At 46.5% G+C, this 21,100-nt stretch overlaps 1 protein-coding gene across 2 annotated transcripts; it reads left to right on the top strand.

Moving 5' to 3' along the window:
* Positions 1-42: 42 nt before the first annotated feature.
* Positions 43-21,064, top strand: LOC129213043 (kinesin-like protein KIF19). 2 transcript variants are annotated; one of them, XM_054842368.1, is made up of 23 exons: positions 43-488; positions 1,947-2,106; positions 2,207-2,324; positions 2,581-2,683; positions 4,966-5,046; positions 7,321-7,431; positions 8,361-8,448; positions 9,028-9,164; positions 9,401-9,526; positions 10,135-10,329; positions 11,081-11,233; positions 12,150-12,272; positions 12,964-13,117; positions 14,067-14,259; positions 15,264-15,453; positions 16,038-16,308; positions 16,469-16,590; positions 17,367-17,509; positions 17,976-18,081; positions 18,704-19,150; positions 19,422-19,575; positions 20,213-20,320; positions 20,866-21,064. In XM_054842368.1, exons 4-23 carry the CDS (start codon positions 2,603-2,605, stop codon positions 20,940-20,942), a joined length of 3,060 nt encoding a protein of 1,019 aa, XP_054698343.1. In that variant the 5' UTR covers positions 43-488; positions 1,947-2,106; positions 2,207-2,324; positions 2,581-2,602; the 3' UTR covers positions 20,943-21,064. The 2 variants fall into 2 exon arrangements, with proteins under 2 accessions (XP_054698343.1, XP_054698345.1); XM_054842370.1 differs by lacking the exon at positions 20,213-20,320.
* Positions 21,065-21,100: the final 36 nt, after the last annotated feature.

Raw genomic sequence — 21,100 nt, 5'->3', positions numbered from 1 at the left:
CAGGGTTCCTTTGGATTTTTTTTAAACCTCAGTTCCTCATGGCTCTTCTGGTTTTGTGTTGGAGTTTGTTTTTTACAGTGATGGTACGGCTCATTACTCTGAAAAGTTGACCTGTTCACTATAGTGGAGCGACTTGAAAATGAGTGGATTTCTTAAACCATTTGCAAACTGATACTAGCCTCGGGAATTACTGGATTAATCTAAGTCTTACTAGTGAACATTGCAAACTTTCAGAGGTGCTCTGTGCGCACATGCCTTATGCTACCTGTTATAGTACCTAGTTTAATTTCTAAAGCCCTCTCAGAGGGGAAAAGTGTACTTAAAGCTGGTGGAGCAACTTCTCTGTATTTGTATTTATGAGTAGAAATTCTTTTCTGGATATTGTCAGAGCAGTGAGAGAGTTTGGCCTGCTGCTTGCCCTTTGAGAGGCAGAGGAGAATGAGGTTGTTCCTGTCCCCTCTCCTGGACTGGCCGGTGAAATTGCTAATGTGAGTCCTGGTGACTGGCTCTTTTTAAACCCTGGGCTCCCTTCCACAGCAGTGCCTGACAGATCTGAAGTGCAGAGCAGAAAGTACCCTTTGGGCAACGGGGAGCCTCACTCAGCTAGAGCAGCCAAGGCACAGGAATATGTTTAGCACTTGCTTTTCTCTGTCGTTAGGGGAACTTGCTGTGATAGCAAATGCACCAACCCGTCAACTAACTCCCATGTTCTTTTTGCAAGGAAGACGTCAAAATAATTGTTCCATAATGATATATTAACTTATTTTCAATAGTTCACTCTTAAACCACTGGGTGTTGGTTTTGGGGTTTTTTTGCCAGAATTCTGTATTAGTTTCTGGCATATTATATTATAATATATTATTTACCCTTTAGTTGTGAAGAGCTGACCAACTATTTTCTAAGTTACGGATTGAGTTGAAAGGGTTTTTTTTCCCTGTCTCCATGCAATGAAGTTTTAATAGGCAACTTGTTTTATTTCTGGCAGTTTGCAAAGAGATGTAATGCCGATATTAAATGACTTGAGTTCTCTTCTAAGATGCTTCTCTGAAATACGGATCATCAGTGAGGAAAAACAACAACAAAAAACCCCAAAAAACCACCCAAAACTTGATGCTCCTGTAGGAGCTTTGGAAGCTGACAAGATACTGTCCTGACCAGCAGTCGAGGCCTTTTCTCATCTGTAATGCTGGCATTTCTGACCCTGCTCCCTTCAAGTCTGTGTCTTTTCTGTAGCGTTTCTTACTTCAAATGCTTTTTGCGAGTTATGTGCTACTGAAATTGGTTTATGGGTATATTTGATAGACTAGTCTATCTGGCATATCTTGGAACAACAACACTAGGAGTTGTAGTAGGGAGGAAGGATCTTGTTGGATCAAATCCATGTTGGTGTGTAGTTCCAAGTAGTCCATGCCGCTGGTCTTCAGCCTGTGGCCCTTAGAAGGGGCTTCAGGAGGATGGTCAAAACAGAAGCAGGTTTGTAGGGACTGCATGGAGATATGTATGGGTGGGGAACAGGGCTTCCAACAGCAGCTGGGCCTCCACTCAGTGCCTTCAAGGGTCCGGAATTTGGGGAGGGAGGGAAGCAAACCTTAAGCATTAAGTAGGATCGTATCTCTCACTGTGTTTGTTAAAGTATTGTCTTAAAGTATTTTTAATGATTGTTCTTGAATAACAAGATTAGCTGGAACAATTCATATAATCCTGTGTTTACAGTCTTTATTTTGAATTTGTAATAAATATTCTCGTGACCTTTTAACCATCTACAGTCCTTAATGGAATCCTCATAGATTTTGTTCACTTGTTATATTAAGTTTTAACTTCTTTAAAACTTCATAAATTCTACTATTTTTTAATAAGACCTTACTGTAACTGTTATGAGCCTTGACTCATTTAATGTCAATAAATAATAAAAACAAAAGATGATCTTGTTTTGGTTTTTTTAATAGGTTGTTGTAATGAATGGACTGACACTAAAAATAATGCGGGATTGCCTTCCTGAATGTGGGAGTTATGAAATGCTACCGTGCATGGAGTGACAATACGATGGAAGCTGCACTTGGCTCAGGGAGGTAGCAAACTGTTTCCTGACGGCCTCAAGAGCTGTTGGTAGGTCTTGTGCAAGACTGGAGGGGCCAGGGTGTGTCTTGCTCAGCTTTTGGTGGAGCGTGGGCCCCTGCACCTGGTTGTGTTGCCTGTTTGATCCTAGGGGAAGGAGAGGAGGAGAAATCTGGCATCCTAGAGGGCAGAAAATGAAGCCTGTGGCCTGCTCACCAAGGGGGTGTGCAGCTGGATTTGCACATAAAGAACTAATTTGGATATTTTAGGTGGGTCATTTTGCTTGTCACATCCCCTAACAAGCAAGTGCCGCTCCCCAGTTCCTGATCGCTTTCACTGTGTCCTGTGCAAGGTGCCGTAGTGGCTTCCTGCAGCCCGTTCCTGCCCTGGGGCTCAGGATCTCACTGCTGCCTCTCCTGCTGTCCCTGCAGTCATCTCCCACCTGGGAGAGCAGTGGAGGTGTTGCCTCTCTCCCTTCCCTGGGGCGATCGCTGCTGCGTCTGAACCAGTCTCGTGCTTTTGCAGCCTCCTGAAGGGCTCCGACCTGATGTGTGCTTCCCGGGGCAAATCACCCGGCCCTCAGCTGGCATCATCTCGCAGCTCGGCCATGAAGGAGCAGCAGCTTACGGTGAGTCCACTGCCTGGGGGAGGACATGGGATGGGGAGAAGCAGCCGGGTTGTACCCAGCCCCAGCAGCCTTCCTATCGTGTTTCCCAGCTGTTGTCTGGTGTTCCTGTGCTCTGTGGTCCAGCCAGAGGAAAAAAAAAAAAAACCAGACTTGCTCTCTATGCACAAAACTCTGCGTGACTTAAAAGCAAAAGTTGGGTTTAAGTATCCTGCAGAGGAGAAAAATGTGTAGTAGAGGAGGTGATGCTGGGTAACCTGGCAGGTGGTGGTTAGCCCTCCTTGGGCAGTGATTTTCAGTGTGCCTGTCTCTTTGGGATCTGAGTGACAGATTTGTAATAAGCAGCCAAAAGTGGCTGGGATTATTGTCCTGTCAGAGTCCTCACCATTGCTGCAGGACCTCGGCATCTCTCAGTGTTGATCAGAGTAAGAGTGCTTTGAAAATGTAATCCTTTCCCAAGTTTCAACCTTCAACCCTGTGGCTCTCAGTTAAGCTGAAGCATTACTCTTGCAATGTGTTGAAATATGACTGGGGCAGACGTGGAAACCTCTGGTCAAAGTAGAAGCGCTTAAAATAAAGTCAATAATATCTAGAATACCTTGCATTCCTCTCTAATGCCAGGAAAAGCCTTAGTACTTGGTGTGACCTGTCTCCACATGCTGCTTATTTGGGTTTGTTTTCTTACCCTCAGTGGCCAGGGCTACCAGATGCAGTCATTGACCGGACTATTCTGGAGGTTAAGGTTGTCCAAGAAAGACTTGCACTATCCTCTACTCCTCCTGCAGGACTGGGGATTATGGTGGGCAAGATAATACTTTCAAATGCTTCTAAGAGATGAGTTCAGCCCATAGGAATGAGATGCTCATAACAGCGTCACTCAGACGTGTTTAGGGACATGATGAAGCTGAGTTACGTATTAAAAGCTATCCAAAGCCAAGGAGCTCACCTTGTACTCTGAGGTGTCCACAGTGGAGAAATAAATGTTCCTTTGCTGTTGTTGGAAGTATTCAAAAATGGCTACTACAGTGCTTGAAACTGGGAGCTGTGCATGAAACCCTCGTTAAACTGACACGTAGCTTGTTATTGTGGAAATAAATCTGGTTCCTATAGAAACTAGTTGCTTGTGACTAGTGGGGCTGCAGCACAAGTCTGTTTCAATAATTGCACTCCCTCGTGATGAGGCATCATTTCTGTGCATTATACAGTGTTTTATCAGCATCAGCTCTCCTGTCAGGAGCTGCTAAGGCGATGCTCCTGTATTTTATGAAGGGGAAAACAGCCATGGAAAGGTGAAAATAGAATTTTTCAAATCTCTGTTATTAGCTGAGACCCCAAGGACAACTTTTAGATGGGATTTCAAATAGACCCTCCACCAGGCACACAGGTTTGGGATTGTGCAACTCACCCACAGCTGCAGAGTGAGTCAGGGCCAGAGCAGGACCCCAGCTTCAGGGGGCCCGATTAACCCCACAGCTGATCTGTGACACCACATTTTCTCTATTGCTTCACCTATAGATTAAACAGGCTGAACTATATGTGCTCTTGTATATTATTAATGCTGACAAATAACAGCCAGTGTGTTTTAAATCTTCAAGTCAAATTATTGTCCGTGTTTCAAAACGGAGTACTGTGTTTCTGACTGATTGAGTTGTGGCACATGGCACTGGCAGTTAATTGCTACTTTATAATCGCTCCAGTCCTGCTGTGAATTCCAGCTTCCGAGGAACCCCGCAGGACCTGCACGGATCAGGGCCAGCTTGCTGTGATCCGGTTGAACAGGCTCATAACGATTGCTACCTGGGATTAGATGAAATGGGTACTTAGTGAAATGCAATTCCCTTTCTTTGTCACGGATAACTTTAATCAGTGTTTTGGGAACACCGGGGGAATCTGTTAGCATGCTCAGCTCTACGGCTGTTGGTACCACGGTCCCAGACCTCCAAAGGTTCCTGCTGGCTGCAGCAATGACACAGCTGAGTTCATTCTGCCACCTTCTCTGTCAATCAGTTGGGGTCTTGCTGTGTTAGAGACAGCAACAGGGAAGAGGGAGGAAAAATTTGTCAAGATAAAAGTGCAAATCATGGGAGAATTAACTGGTTTAAACTTTATAAACTTCCTTAAACTCTCTAGGCCCTAAGCTTAAAGGTTTTTTAAGACTGATCAGCAGAAAAGATGCAGCAAGAAGCTGTAGGTACCGCTGGTGCTTGCGCAGAGCTGAGCCCTGTTGCAGGTAAGTCTGGGTGGCCTCGGCACACGCAAGCCGCAGGTGTGTGCTGTGTGTGCAGGTGGCCCTTCGCATCCGTCCCATCAACGAAGCAGAAGTGGAGGAGGGAGCTGCCCTCGTCGCCCGCAGAGTGGGCGAGCAGGTGAGCTGGGATTTGTGCCCGGGCTGCAGGACAGCCACCGCGATGGGGGCCGGGGAGTCTGCCGGGTACCACACAGACCACCACAAGATTCTGGCTCTTCTGGTTCACATGCAAACACCCGCTTTCAAACCCCGTGTAACTCCTGGCCTTGCTGTGACGCAGCAGGGATGCAGCTTCCCGTGCAAATGGCGCTTCTTTTCTCCAGTTCTGCATCTTTCACCTCTTGCTCCTCTTTCGAAGAGGCAGGGATTGCAGGAGGTCCCTACTTACCTTTTCTACATCACTACGTCTATTTACATATATTTATTGTGTCCTTGTTATTTACCTTCTTTTCCAATGTAAATACCATTATTTCCTATCGTGCCTCAGCTGATCTGTCTCTGAACCCTTCTGAATGCACACTAATTCTGTATTATCTCTTGTCTCCACGCAATAGTCAAACGATAGCAGCCTTCAGAAGCAAGGACAGCATGACTCTCTCTTTTTCCTCTTTTTGGATTATCTTACAAATGCCTTTTTTGTTTAGCACCTTACTGGTGAAACATACTTTTTTTTTTTCTTTTTCTTTTTTAAAGCAGCCATTAACCTCACAAGGCTATCAGCTTTATTTTTATACAGCTTATTCAGACTTGCATCATCGCTGAGATCTATTTTCTCTAATGGAAATCTGGGAAGGAAATGTGCATTACATTAGTCTGAGTAACTTCTATTTATGAGAATGAGTTTCTCTTAATAATGCAAATAACTGTAATTATGAAAGCAAATTAATTGACTGGGCAGTTGAAGTACTTAGATTTCTTGGTGTATTTTGATTTACATCATGTTCCCTGCTATTTTTACTCCCAGCCTAACTCATTTAGGACTGCTTCTGTCTGCTTATTAATCCTAACTCAAAATTGACTCTGTTAGCGTCTTGTTATGTTTTCATGCTTCCGTGCAACAGCAGATTTATGCTTTTAGAATACTGCTAGTTAGACAAGGTGTTAGCCCCAGATTGGAAGAGAAGGACTCTTCTGGATGCCTGGATACACTGTGAGCAACATTTGGACGTTACAAGGGCTGAATAAAAGGGGACTGAGAGGGTTACAGAGCAAACTTCTAAAGGAAACATGCTGACCTCATTCTCCAAGCTCTGCATTTGGCTGTCACGCTTGCATGTGCGCATGACTACGTGTCAGCCCATCTTTTGCAGGCAAATGCCGCCGCCGAGGATAAACCAAGAGTTCTGTCTGGAGTTTCTTCCTGTGTTGCTTCAGGTTTTAAGGTCCTGAGCTGGACTAGTGAAAACTAAAGCATTAAAAAAAAAAAAAAAAAGTCCTTCTGGTAATTGAAAACTTGCAGATCAAAACTAGAGATACTCATGAGAATCTTGGAATTTAGCAGGAAATGCAAAAGAAAAAGAAAAACCAAAGTCTTGACATTTCCTGAACGCCCATGGGCACTTGTCCTACATACTCATGTCTCTCCTGTGCCTGGCACACCAGTGCGGTTACTCTGTAGGTCAAGTGGTGGTTGATTTATGCTCTAATTGCTTATCTAATGATCTGTTTACCTGAGAGAGAGTGAAAGCTGCTCTGGAGTAGGAGACACAGAATTCTCTGTCCCTTCCCTTGAGGCTTGAGCATCTCCTTACGATCCATTTCAGTGGAGGAGAAAGAATACCATTCTCCACAGTAATTATATGCTGTGATAATTATGTACTAAAATAGATCCTAAGGGACTGAAAAGAAACAGAACCAGTTCTGCAACCTGCTGCAACTCCTCTCCCACCTTTGTTTTTTCCTTAAGAAAAGCCAGAAATGGAATGAAGTTTCTGTCCTTGAGCAATGCAGATATTTCTGTCAGTCCTTCTGTAGGAAAGGCGTTGAAGATGACTTTGGGCACTTTTGCTCCCAAGGAACTTAACTTATATTCTGTGTGAATCTTGGCTGAAAATTGAGGTAAGAGATCCTGTCCCCCTCCTGCTTGCATGGGAGTTGGTTGGGTGTCATGTCCCTGCAACCACCGTTACGTTTCAGCGGCTATTTCACTGCACGATGGACCTTCAAAGCATTTTGCAGCAGCAACTAGTTCTCCAAATTACAGAAGTTGCAACATCGATTGCAAAACAAAGCTTGTCAGCCTCAGTGTTGGGCACAGAAGTGTGTTTTCCATGCAAAGCTGTAGTGCAGCATTCCTCCAGCCAAGAGATGTGATGGTGCTGCAAGAAATCCTGACAGGCTGGTAACCGAACCCAGACATATTGGTTCTTCTTCTGACTTTATCTTATAACAGAGGGTGGTCCTGATGGATCCAACCGAAGATCCAGATGACATCTTGCGAGCTAACAGATCCCGAGAAAAAACATTTGTATTTGACATGGTTTTTGATCACAGAGCAACCCAGGTAACATCCTTCCCTTTTATTAACCAAAAGGCTTAACGTTAGAATTGTTTTCCCTGCTTAGATAAATGTTTTTGGCGGGTGAGTAGAACTGCACATCCCAGAGGCCACGTGTCCCCCAGACAAAAGGCAACGGTGCTGAAGGTGAGAGGACTGCGAGGGTTTTCCTTTTGCCAGAGATGCGAGGAGACACGGGCAATATTCAGTCTGCCTCTCCCTCCCGCATCGGGACTCCCCAGATGGAACGCACTTGAGCAGAGACGAGGAGCTTTGTCTCCCAAGGTCTCCGGTGAATGAGATCATTGTCACGTTGCTTGGCTCTGGGGCTCACACGCTTCTGCTCGGTGCCTCTCTTGTTGTACAGGCTCATGCCAGGAGCTCTAGTGCCCTTACTGAGCTGTGTTTTGCAGACAGATGTGAGGTGCAGGATGAGGATTTCATCAGCACCTGCATCTTGTGATCACCGTCGCGTGACGGCAGCCTTGCTTCTCGCAAGCAGTTCAGTCGTCTGTGTTCTCTTCCATGTGAAACTTCTGTCTAACACCCTCGTATGCTACCTAAGACATTTCTGGAGGCCCAGTGGCACTTCTCAATAAAGGATAAGGTCAGGGAGAGAATTGACTCCCTTCTTCAGCAGACACAAAGGAAAAACAAAGTATTCCATGTTCAGAGTCCAAGAAAATAATCAAATTTAAGGACATTTATTTTAGTAAGGTCCCGCATCTTGCCTGCCTTTAGAAAATTCAATAAACCTCTGTGCTTTTCTGCTCATTTTGATGATGTGTCAATATTCAAATGGTTCACACATTGTTCCAAAGCTCAGGAAATTTGTAAAACATAGGGAGAAAATCATGGAGAATGCAATTAGGTATAGATTGTTTGGACAGCTGTTATGCCTGACCAGAAATTTATGCTTTTTTTGACTGAATTAGGAGGAAGTATATGTGTCCACGACCAAAAAACTGATAGGAGGAGTCATTTCTGGTTACAATGCAACCATTTTTGCATACGGTCCAACAGGTAAAGTAGCACCTGTAGCTGTAGTACTCCAGATGAATAAAATGTATCTGTACAAACCAGAAATGAACTATAATGCCAATTAATTGCTTACTGTGAGGACAAGACCAAAGCATTAAAATACCATTCTCATCGGGAAGCGTGGATCTTCCTTTAATGCTAAAGTAACAGCAAAGCTGCCCCGTTTGAGAAGTCGCTTAACTGGGGCAGGATTCAGTGGAGACAAATGTTCCCGTTGAGGAGGAGGAGATCAGGGAGACTGATCTTGGGAGAACAGATACAGCTGTGGAAAGCACCTATAGATGACAGACTACATGAAAATACATTTCTACCCTAGCTCTGACCACCTAGGTGGGCAGTTAACCTACCTATCTGCCCATCTGTGAGTCCTCTTCCTGCCCATTTTGGGTGGCACATGCCATGTCTTCCCTGCAGCAATCTCATTGTGGGGGGAGGAACTGGAGCAACTGGAGGAAATTAGGGGATGAAGGACAGAAATCAGTAGGAACCAAGCATTATTTGTTGTGGGAAATTTCTCACAGGCAAGTTTGTCTTTGCTGCTCTTCTTTGTATCTTTAATAGGAGCAGGGAAAACCTACACAATGCTAGGGACGGACTGTGAACCAGGGATCTACATCCGCACTCTTGATGACCTCTTTAAGGCCCTTGAAGCTGCCACCGAGGAGATGGATTATAGAGTCTCCATGTCCTACCTGGAGGTGAAGTGTCTGTGTTCCCTGGATCCAGGCTCTGTGGGAATTCAGCAAGCCCCTGGGAGCAATGGGAAGTGGGGTGCCCAAGTCTGTCCATCACACAGTGCTCCCCTCGGGTTGTACAGCTCAGATCTCCCCTTCCTCCCTTCCACCCCAAAGAAATACAGGATCAACTCAACCCTCTTTGCAGATCTAAGGACCCAGTGCTAGTATCACACCGACCCCTTGTTTCTTGCCCTCAGATCTATAACGAAGTGATCCGTGACCTCCTGAACCCATCCTCGGGGTTCTTAGACCTGAGAGAGGACTCCAGAGGCAGCATCCAGATAGCAGGAATTACAGAAGTCTCTACTACAAATGCTCAGGAGGTACCTGGGGCTACGGTCCGTGGTGAGGAGAAAGGGAGGAGGATTGTGCTCACGTGCAACAGTGCTTTAAAATTCCTTGAAGTGTTCCTATTGCCTGTGCCTTACTCGGTAGGAAGGACTTTGTGTAGCAGGACCTTGGTGGAACCAGATTAATGTGATGAACTGTATGGAAAGGGCTGATCGTGGAGCCATGTGAGTGGCTAAAATCCCCAGCTAACCTTCTGCTAGCTCTGCTTCCCCAGGGTGTGTGCTGCTTTCCTGGAAGGACAAGAGTGCTTTGATTTGTGTACACATCTGTCAACAAACCACTTGGAGAGGGAGAAGAAATAACAAAAACTCCCTTGAGCTATACCAACGTGCACTTCTACGTGCACCTCGGACATGAGATAAACAGCCCTCCCAGGAAAACAGCCCCAAACCCAATAAACCTGCACTTGCAAGGTCACAAGCCAAAGGGAGGAGATCTGGGGAAAATCAACAGCAAAAACCCCGCTGGTGTGAGCGGGACCAGAGTTCGCCTGCGGCCTGGGTGAGGGGGTCAGCCTGCTGCTAGTCATGCCGTAGCTCAGGCAGAGCTGTACATCTCCATGTGCTTTTCTGTCGTTTAGATCATGCAGCTGTTAACAAAAGGAAACAAGCAGCGCACCCAGGAACCCACTGCCGCCAACAAGACGTCCTCCCGCTCGCACGCAGTGCTGCAGGTGACGGTGATGCAGAAAAGCCAAAGGCAGGCAATCGGCGAGGAAATGAGAATTGGAAAGCTTTTCATGGTCGATTTGGCAGGGTCAGAGAGAGCAGCCCAGGTATGGCTGGAGCTCAGCAGCTTTTGGTGGGACCAGGCTGGATTCCCTGGCCCGCCGTGTAGGTCTGCACACGTGTTCTCAGCCCTGTGTGTTTCTCTGTTGCTCTAGAGCAGTAGTTTGTTCCTGAGACAGCCTAAAAACAGACCAAGTTTGATGGTGTTGGTGATATCTCTTATTAGACCAACTAGTATAATCGGAAAAATGTAAACCAGCTTTTGGGTACAGCACTTTCTCAGGTCTGAAAAAGCAGCAGCGAATTTCACAGCTATAGAGAAGCGGAGGTCTGTTAGGGATCGGCTGGGCTGTCGGAGAGAAGGCTGGTACCAGAGGAATAGAGGGATGCTGGTGGGTGGACAGCAAGGCAGCTGGCTCCTATGGGAAGGAGGAAACGCTGGAAGTCAGGGAGGTGATTTGAGGGAGAGCGATTTTACCTACCCAGTGTTTCTACTGAGGCCAGGAATTCTGCAGTGATATAGTTATGCATCTTGATTTCTGAAATTATCTATAGAATATAATCAGTAACTCTGTTCTAAGAACCAAGAGGTCAGAGCCGGGTCATCTTTTCCAATAAACATACTCCTACCAGCACCTCTGTGTCTCAGAGTGGCGTTTAAGCCTACACTTTCAGCTTGGTTTCGTCAGAGGCATTGCTTTGGCATCTAAGCCTTGACCCCGGCGATGCCACGCATCCTCCCCAGGCGCAGACCCACTGTTCTGAACCATCCCCCCTCCCTCCTTCCCCTCCCAACAGACTCAGAACTGGGGCAAGAGGATGAAGGAAGGAGCCCACATCAACCGCTCGCTGCTGGCTTTGGGCAACTGCATCAACGCTTTGAGCGAGAAGGGAGGGAGCCGGACCCAGTTTGTCAATTTTCGAGACAGCAAACTCACGCGCCTGCTGAAGGTACTGTACGCTGCAGGTCAGCAAGGAGCTTGGTGTGTCCGCTGCTGGCATCACCGCCCAGGTCATAGGGCTTGAGAGCTGATCCTTGAATATCTCTGTGCATTGTCTTCATCCAGCTTGGAACGCTCCTCCAGGATCTTGCATGAGCTTTGCAATGCAATCAGGGCTTGACTCGGTCAATGCTGTCTCTATAATAAACATGTTGTCTTGTCATCTGTGCTGTTAAGGAAGGACCTCCTATAGGGTTAAGGAAATCCTATAGAATTGGGTCATTTGTCTCTAAGCTCACAAGTGATAAGTGATTTTTTTTTTTCTTTTTTAACGAACTTACTACCTTTGAATGTTTCATCCCATCTATAAGATTTGGCTGAAATTGGCCAATAAATTTGGATGTTTTGGGGGCAGGAGAAAGAGCGACTAAGTGACGATGCGCTGTCATAAGTCACCACTCCCTTAGGAAATCAGAAAGGTCGCAGGCAGGCTCTTTGCTACACTGGTTATTTTATGGATCCTTTACAATTTCATTTATGAACCTCACCTCAAGCCTCAGTGCTGAGCTACCACTGTTGCCGCATGACAGATGTGTTTTCTCGAGGATGGCGGGGAGGAGAAGGGATGGAGCAAAAGGCAGGCTTCTGTTGTGAGCAGCACTGAGAAGCTGCCAGCGTATTTGTGGAAATTGTGATCTTCTTGCAAGAATTCTTCTTTTGTAGGAAGTTAATGACTTATTGATTTTGCTGTTGATGGAGAGAGGGCCTAATGAATGGTCTTTTACCAGCACTTCCTTCACTCCTAATTGGGATTCTCCATCAGAATCTCAATGAACCGCAGGGGTACCCAGCCGTGGTGGTTACCACTGAGCAGCAAGCCCCTGTCACGTGTCCACGCTAACCACATCAACGTTGCATCCCTCTAGGACTCATTAGGGGGCAACAGCAGGACTGTTATGATCGCACACATCAGCCCAGCCAGCACCTCCTTTGAAGAATCTCGAATGACCTTGATCTATGCCTATCGAGCAAAAAACATCAAGACACAGGTAAATGAGCAAACAACTCACAAGGGGGTGGGGGTTAGAGATTAAAAGCTTGCAAAGCGGAAATAGAAGATGTAGCGGATGAAGGCAGAACAACCTTCAGGAGGGGGCAGTGCAGGATGGTATAGAAGCTCAGAGTGAGTGATAGAGGAGATGAAAAGCATGCAGAGGGAACAGTGGAAAGCAAATTGCATGGGTTGTGGATGAGAAGAGGAATATGAGGGTCAAAACAAGGGAGCAGAATAATGGAAAGGCAGAGGAGGATGTGCCTGGTATGGACCTGGGTGCAGAACATAAGGAATGATGGGTGGAAACTGGGAGGACAATGTATGGGGAATGTCCCAGTGGGGATGCTGGGCCTAGAAGAGGAACTGAGGGGCTGTGGAAAGGAGGAATAAAATGGAGAGGCTTGTGGGGTGAAGGAAGATGAACAATGATCTACAACAGGATTTTCGCTCTTTGTGGATCTCTGTGTTTTCCCTGTGGACACAAGGTCCCTGGCTCTTCTCTGTTATCTTTTGGAAATTTCTCAGAATTAGGGAAAACCACTAATCTACAGTCTCCCCACTCATGAGGGCAAATTCTTCCCCACCACAGGATTCAGGGCCCCTCCAACCAAAAGCGTAGCTTTGTTTGCAGCCATTGCACTAATAACGAACCATGGGACAAACACTCACGTATTCTGGCTTGCCAGGTAAAATGTAACCTGCAGAACGTCTCCTACCACATCAACCAGTACACCAGCATCACTGCGGACCTTCGCAGGGAGATCGAGCGTCTGAAGGAGAGGGTCAAAAACCAGGAGAAGGAGAAAAGTACAGTCAGCACCAACCTCAGGGATCTGCAAGGTAGAGCCAGGAGCAAGAACTGTTCTGGGATGTCGAGGGAAGGGAGCTGGGAGAGGATGTGTGGATGTGTTGCGGTAGCACTTGGTGGACCTCTATGCAGATGTGGCGAGGGGAAGTTGGTTCAACAATGCTTGTAGAGAGGCAGAGTGGAGAACACGGTCTGATGAGCAGAGGGGCAGGCAGGGGCACTGAAGTTGTTTTTCTGTGTGAGCCAGTCTCTGATGTGCTGTGTGATGCTGGACAACACGTTCGACTTTCTCAGCATCTTCCCCAACGTTAAAGTGTGTTAAATTTCACAAACTTGCCCTTAAAAAGAGCTTTGACATCAAGTAGTGGCATTTGCCATGGGAAGCCCTGACTCTTACAGAGAGGTGACCGAGTTTGTAGCCTGCATCATCGTGGGCTCTGAGGCTGTGCCAGGACACGGAGCTCTGTTGTACGGTTCATTGCACTTAATAATAAAAAAAAAAATAAAATAGAGAGGGGGGCAGGGCAAAGCTTTTAACACATTGATTGTTCTGCCCTGGGGACTGTTCCTTTTGTCAGTGAATCTGGCAAGGAATGAAATAAAAATAGTCAAGTTCTCTGACAGACAAGACACGAGGTATAATAGGTCTCTGCTACCAATATCCAAGGTCATTTCTAGATAACAAGCACAGAAAACAGATACCTTTTTCTTTTTGGCGGGTGGAAAGGGGCAAGAGATATCCCTGCAATGCAGTATCCTCTCAATTCTCACAAAAGCAGTAGCAATGAGACCTATTTATTGCTAATAATACAACCATAAAGCTATATCAGATTTCTTAAGCACACAATTAACTTCAAGAGACTGCAGAATAAAGCAGAGTCCTATAAAAGAATGCCTTGTAACACGCGGACTGAGTGGCTTGGTCCCAAAGTAGTTTTGCGAGGACTTGGCAGAAGTTCACCTGGCCTAACGTCAGATCAGCAATGTCATCTCCCGCAGCAGAGAGGCGCCAAGGCTCTGAGGCACGCAGTGGCCAAGCAATGAACGCCTTGCGGGTGCAGCTGATGGGGGCTTTCAGGGAGCAAATGGAGATGCGTCGCAGCCTGATGGAGCTGGAAAACACCAACATTGAGCTGCACGTTGATACCTGCAGGCACCTGCTAACAATCACAGAGTGAGTACCTCCTTAGCTTTCAGCACAACTTACAGGTGGACCTCCAAACTCACCATGAGAAATGCCAATATCCCATGGTCCCCCCAACAAAAATGGCAAAAGGATGAGATCAAGTGCAGGTTTGAGATTTACCTATGTGACGAGGAAAAACTTGGGAAGGTGGTGGTCTGCAAAAGGTACCCAGGGATTTAAGGCAGCTTAAATCCGTGCGAGACTGAGCCTTAGATTAAGGTGCTATATTTGCGACGAGTGATTTCTGCTATTGAGAAACACATCCCTAATCCTTCCTGGTGCTTGTAAAGAGACTGCAGCACTGCAGTGCAATTGCCTGATGTAGCTCCATAAGGCAACCAGCTACCTCTAGCATCAAGTTTAAACTGAAGACTAAAAGTATAAATGGTAGATACCTCACCTCTATTTGGACCTTATTCTGGCCTTGTGTTTTAATGGAAAAGCTGGATGGCAGTGCAGACTGGGATTGTTGGTCCTTCCATGGTCCAGTCACTCTGTGTTTGTGAAGTGTTTTCCATCCACTGGCTGCATCCAGGCATGATTTCATGTCAGAGAAAGCAGCAGCATCCCTTTCTCCTGGATAAACTATAAGTGTCAGTTTCTCCTCATTATTGCTAGTCACCCACCTAATGCCCCTGTAAATTTTATCCTCCCTTAGGATTTAGGTCACTTGTAGTTAAAACAGTCTTCAGAATACTAAAGATACTCAACAAATACTTATGAATAGGCATCAATTTGTGTTGAGGCGGGGAAAAGCACTTTTCTCCTTGCCATGGAATGATCCCATAGGAGGCCTGTCTTACAGACTTCTAAACGGGAGGAAGCTAATTGCGCTCTTCTGCATGGTTTGTCCAGCTCCAGAGCAGCCTGGACTAATTAGTTCTGCTGCTGTCATGCAAGAAGAAGTTGGACAGATACAATGAAAGGCTATGCATGCATCATTAAGAGTTATGTCATCATGCCCCAGAAGTTCCTTTCTTGTTTGCTGGCAGCTGGGAACGAAAGAAGGCTCAGAGTGCATGCAAGTATGACGAGCCAGCACAGGACGACAGAGATGAAAACGCAGAGGAAGAAGACAGGGAAGAGGGTATCACAGATTCACCTGAGCCTCATGAAGTTATGGTAGCAAGAGAAGAGATCAACCTGCTGCTGGCAGAACAGCGCAAGACAGCAGCCCTGAAGGTGAGGAGGTGAAGGTGGCCTTACGGTCACAGCTCTGCCCTCTGCCCAGCGAGTGCTGGGGGGGCAGGATGGCAGCAGCGTGGGTTTGGGCTAGCACCACAGAAGCAGTGTGGCACCTGTATTGCAGCAGGACTCCTAAATATTTTGGGCTGCTGGAGGAAGCAGCATGGGAACACTGATGTTTGCATCCTGCCTCTGTCCCTGTGTTTTTTTTAGGGTGAGGGAAAATCACAAACCCGCTGTCTGGGCTTGCCCACCCAGAAGTGAGCTAATTCTTCCCATTTTCCCTTTCAGGGACATTTTGAGGGTTTGTCAGCCTGGTTGATCAATGTTTTGGTAATCACTTTTGGTGATTATTTTTTTGGTAGCTAACGTTAAATGTTTGTAGTTTCTCTAGGCAATGACTGTGCATCTGGATATATCTGCCACGACTGAAACATGGTGGCTGCTGGTAGAACAAGCAAAATACTTTTCGTAGATGTTACTTTAATCTCAGCGTGAAGGACACAGCAGAGATTTGCTCAGATGCCTTTGTTATCCCAAGAAGCTGAACTGCCTTGACAACCCCCATCTATCTTTTTCAGACGGAGCTGGAGCAGCAACTGGCAAATGCCAAGGAAAAAGCTTCCCAGATGGAGGAGTTTTTCCCCAGACAAATCACCAGTGAGGATCAGCAGGAGGTGCTCAGGCTCCTCTGTAGAGCCCAGCAGCTTGAGCTTGGCAACACAGAGTTGCAGGCAAATACGCTGTACAAGGAGAATCTCTTGTGCCAGAAGGATTTTGTGATCCAGCAACTGCAGCAGCACATGCTACTCTGTGAAGAAATTATTCAGCAGCAGCAGATGCTGATAAAAGGTAAAGCACCTGCTCTGCCATTATCTCTGACCTTTGTTTTCTGATGCCAAACTGAGAAACAATCCACCCAGAAAACCTTGTCTTGGATGTCATGACTCCACAGTTCTCAGCTGTTTCTCTAGGAGTGATCCTTAACTCTTGTTCCCCATCTCTGCTCCAGCCCAGAACATTCCTGTCCCAGAGACACTGGCGAAGTTACACCACCTGCACCTCTCTGAGTTGGAGGAGAGGACGCTGAACCGCCTGCTTCTGCTACATTCAATGATGTCCAGCATGCTCAGGGTAAGGCAGAGCAGACCCTTGTGCTGGAGAACCCACGCTGTCCCATGATCTTGTGTCATGGCCAGAGATTCATACACATCCAAAACCTGGCTGGGTCCTGGGGCCAGTCAGGAGCTGTGCAGAGCTTTGTTTTATGAACATGTCTCTGCTCTCCTTCCCTTTGACTCAGAGAATTAATAAGGCTTTTTGAGACAGAAAAGGACCCAGGCAGGGCTGTGCATGAGCCAGCATGTTCATCATCCTCCCCGTTTCTGTTGCATTGGATTTGAGAAAGGTAACAGGCTTGGTGGCAAACAGAAAAGCAAAGGCTTAGATGGCTACATATGCAACCCTCCAAGTGACTGTCTTATCTGCTTGCTCATGGCACAGTTGTTACTGAGGTCCTCAGGAAAGATGCTGCTAGCCCCTCTGCCTTTGAAAAACTTGTGTGTGTTTTGAGACAGTAAGGGGCTGCCAGGAAATTGCCACAGTCTTCAGCAGGGAATCCAGGCAGCAGCATCTCCTGTTTATTACAATTGCATAGAATGAACAGGACAAGGAGTTGGGTTTCACCTTGAATAATAAATTTAATGCTAGTCATGTTGTTTTATGAGAGTTTAAACTACTTCAGGTACCCTTCCACAGGAGGGGAGCATGTAGCAGGTGGCTGGAACTATGAAAAAGCACATGAGATATCACGAGTGTCTTTGTGACCCCAGGCTGAGAGCCTGGGCTAGAGGAGGGGCTTTACAGTGAGAAAAATCTGCTGAGGATCTCATTCATCCCTCTTCCTGCAGCCCCACAACAGCCCTTCTCTGGATGTAAGTCAGCATCTGGATCCTAATAAAGATGAGATCAGCACGGGTCTGCCTGGGAACGTGAAGGATCTTCCCTGGGGGATGAAGTTTGACATTCCCTCCATCACCCTTGAGTCAGACAGGTAATGGGAATCTTTCTCATTATTAGACTTATTCTCTAGGGCACGGGGACCCGGCACCTCCCAGCTAGGTCCCCAAAGCTGGGAGATATCAAACTGGAAGAACCTTTAGAAACTGGAATCTGTCAGAAAAGAGTTTCCTGGTATACTGCTCTCGCAAAACAGCTCTGTGTTTTAGCAGGAACCTTCTCTGCAGAGCAGGCTATTGGAGATGTTTGGATTTGCTTCTGTTGACTGGCAAGCATTTAAACCAAATAAAGTAGCAAAGTTTGAGAGGATCACGGGACAAAATCTCTTTCTGTCATGAATCCTGAAGTCCTTCCTTGCTGCATTCTTTATTATCAATTTTACCATGCTTCTGGCTTTCCCCACAGCTTGAGAGCTCTCATTTAGACATGTTTCACCTCTCCCTGTTGATTAAAGGGCCTGTGCTCTCATCTGTTAATCTCTTGGCGTATCCTTTTCACAGTGACAGTTGCAGATCATCTAAAACGACACCCTGTAGGAAGGAGGGGTCTCCGGATACCCATCTCAGCCCAACTTTCTCTGGTTTGCCAGAAAGCCCAGTTCAGCAGGTCAGTATAGCAGGAACTTTTAATTCGAGGCACATTCGTCGTGGATAGCACCTTCCTCTTGTGATGACAGACCATGCACAGGAGCTAAATCAATTGTATGTGAGGAAGGTAAGCCTTGGGCAGGCTGTAAAATCACTCCTAGAGCGCTGGCCTTGGATTTAAAGCCTGGGATTTACTTAAGAGGCCAAGGCTCTCTTGCTCTGTGTGAATCACCCGGTCTCCAGTGTGTCCAGTGGAGTGATGGGAGTTGTAAATAGAGATGCACCATGCGATCTGGTGTGAGGGGGCCTGCGTTGTCCAGGATGATCACCTCCTTTTATGCCATTAACTGATTTGCTGGGCACTGATTTGATGAGTATCTGGTGATACTGATTTCACTCAGCACTCTGGAACAGGAGGGAGTTAGGAGCTCATCAGTCTCTTGCTCACCGGCTGACTCATTTTTGTAGCCATGCCTCTATATGGGAGATATACAAGAAGCTTTGCCTTTGTTTCTCTACACTTAGAAGTTGTTATGAAAATATCTGAGGTCTTCTAAATGTTTGAAAGTGCTTTGAAGGGGAAAAGTATAAAAGCTTTGAATGAAAAGCAGACTATGATGCCAATTGCTTTGATTTTTCAGCAGAAACCAACAGGTGTTGCTGCAAGAAAGATGACTTCCAGGCTGCGTTCACCCACCTCTCTAGACTTGCATGGGAAAAAGTCAGCTGCGGACACTGCTGCTGTTCCACTGAGTCCGGAGACCTTGAAGGAAATTTCTGCCAACACCAAAAGCATCTCCCTTATTGCAGTCAGTCGCCGTTCCAGAGCGCAACACAGAGACCTTGGGAGCAAAGTCTGCTCAGCCCACTCCTCTGAGGAGGATATGCTTGAGCTGAAGTATCTAGAGGCCAGTTCCACCCCAGAGTGTCAGAAAAGAGACAGTGCAAGTACCAGGAGTTTGCTGTTGGAGCCTGAAGCGGGGAGTCAGCTGTGCTCCCCGGCCAGGGGAGTGCTGAAGAGCAGGACAGACCAGGAGAGGACAGTCAGAGGAAAAAGATCTCGCTCTCTTGAACCAAACTTCCACGGGGTAGGCCCTTTGTGTCCCTTTCTAAAGGGGATAGGTTGAGCAGAAGATCCAGTGAAGCTAGGGTGGTTTTTAAACACAGTAAGAGAAACATAGTACAAACTGCATGAGGAAATAAGTTAAATATCTTTAGTCTTCTATAACGCCACTGAGCTCCTGCCTAACCAGCAGGCTGAGCCAGTCAGGTGGGAAGGGAATCTTTCTGGTACAACGTGGCAATAATCAGAGGTGAGAGATGTCACTGCTGAGGTTAACTCAACTTGGTGTCTTTCAGACCTCGAAAACTAAGCATCGGACTCCCTCAAGCCCCAGTATAGACAAAGCCTATGAGAACCACCTGCGCCAAGCCAGACTCTTCCATCAGTCAAAAGCTGCGAGTAGCATATCCATTGCTGCAAAGATCAAGGTTCCTATCGGCTACCACTCAGGTAGGGGCCAAAGAGCCGCTGGTGGCATCCTGCATCAACTCTGTTGGAAAAGACGGATTGTCATGTGAGAAATAAGCCAGAGTAAAGGCTAATGATCAGAACTATTAGTAATCCAATTTTAATTTTTTTTTATATGGTCTAAGTAGCTTTTGATGGGTAAGAAAGCATATCCTTTGCAGACTACTGCCTCAACTATACCTCTGTAACCTAGGGGGAAGAATTAGTGCTCCGCTAGGTTCACATGCAACAAGTTGCTGATCTTGGTCCAGTCATTCAGCTTCACATCCAACCCAAGCCTCAGCAAGGAGCCCAAGACGTGACAGGCTGCACTGACCATCTGTCAGCTTTGCTTGTGTCGCCTTATGCAGACCCAGGCGACCAGGATGAGTTTAGGGGAACTGCATACCCAAATCCTGTTGAAACCAAGCCAGAATCCTTCCTCATTCTGGCAAGGGGTGCTTACTGATGCTAATTAGTTTTTCTTACATATTTTTTAAATTTTAAAAAATAGTTAACTTTTGATTTATAATGCTACAATTTATTTTGGCTAGCTATTACAAACTCATGCACTGCAAAATGTTTTTAAACTGTGTTCTGCTCCCATGGTATATAACGAAGCTCTCCCTGTCTCTGATAGAGGGGACTCCACTAGAGATGCTGGCAAAAGACAATGCTCCTGCAAGCACCATCCAGCAAAGCATTGCTGATCGCGTCAGAGGACAGGTCCTACAGAAGCAAGTCAAGGGTGAGAACGTGAAGTATCAGGTTAGCTGGCTCAGGAGGCACTACTACATTCTTCAGCACTTGCTCTGTTGCAATCTGAACCTAAAGAGCTGTAAATGCAACACAAAACGGTCCAGTTGGGAAAGCGGCCACATGGGTAGGGGTTTACGGCCAAGTTTTAAGCTTTTTTTTTTTTTTTTTTTTTTTTTTTTTTTGCAACATGACTTGGGCAATGTTCCAGAATGAGTTACACTCCATCTCCCTCTTAGCCAAAAATAACCTCTTAGGAAGAGAAAATAACACTTTCAGAGGTGTTCGTAATCTCAGTCTGATCCATATGTGAAGTACCAAGTTTAATCTGAGTTAGCTATGTGACAACATACTGCTTCCACTCAAAGTGTCACCTTGGGATTTTCTTAAGGCAACGATGTGCAGATCCTAGTGCCTTTGGCAAACTCTTCCCTCCACAGCCCATGGCAATCTGTCTCTTCCCTATTTTGACTGGCAATGAGACTCAAACCAAAGCATGAGCAACTTGACAAGTACTTCATCTTCCCTCACTTGCAGGGCCTGCAGATGGTGCCAGCAGTCGGCAAAAGCATCAGTCAGTCGCCCGCTTGGTCAACCACCCAAAGACTAAATAGAAGTCACCGGGGGAGCAGGACTTTCTTTGGCCCCAAGGGATTGCAATTTCAAGACTGCTGGAAGTCGGGGAAGCGGATGCAGGGGGAGTGTGCCTTAAAAGCTTCAGTGTTGCAGTGCTGAAAAGCAGAGGGAAAGCTAGCGGGGGGGAGAGGGACCT

The sequence above is a fragment of the Grus americana genome, chromosome 15 (genome assembly GCF_028858705.1).
Source record: "Grus americana isolate bGruAme1 chromosome 15, bGruAme1.mat, whole genome shotgun sequence".
In the NCBI taxonomy this organism is placed as follows: Eukaryota; Metazoa; Chordata; class Aves; order Gruiformes; family Gruidae; genus Grus; species Grus americana.
Note: the sequence above shows the minus strand (reverse complement) of the source record. Positions and strands in the feature narration are given on the sequence as shown.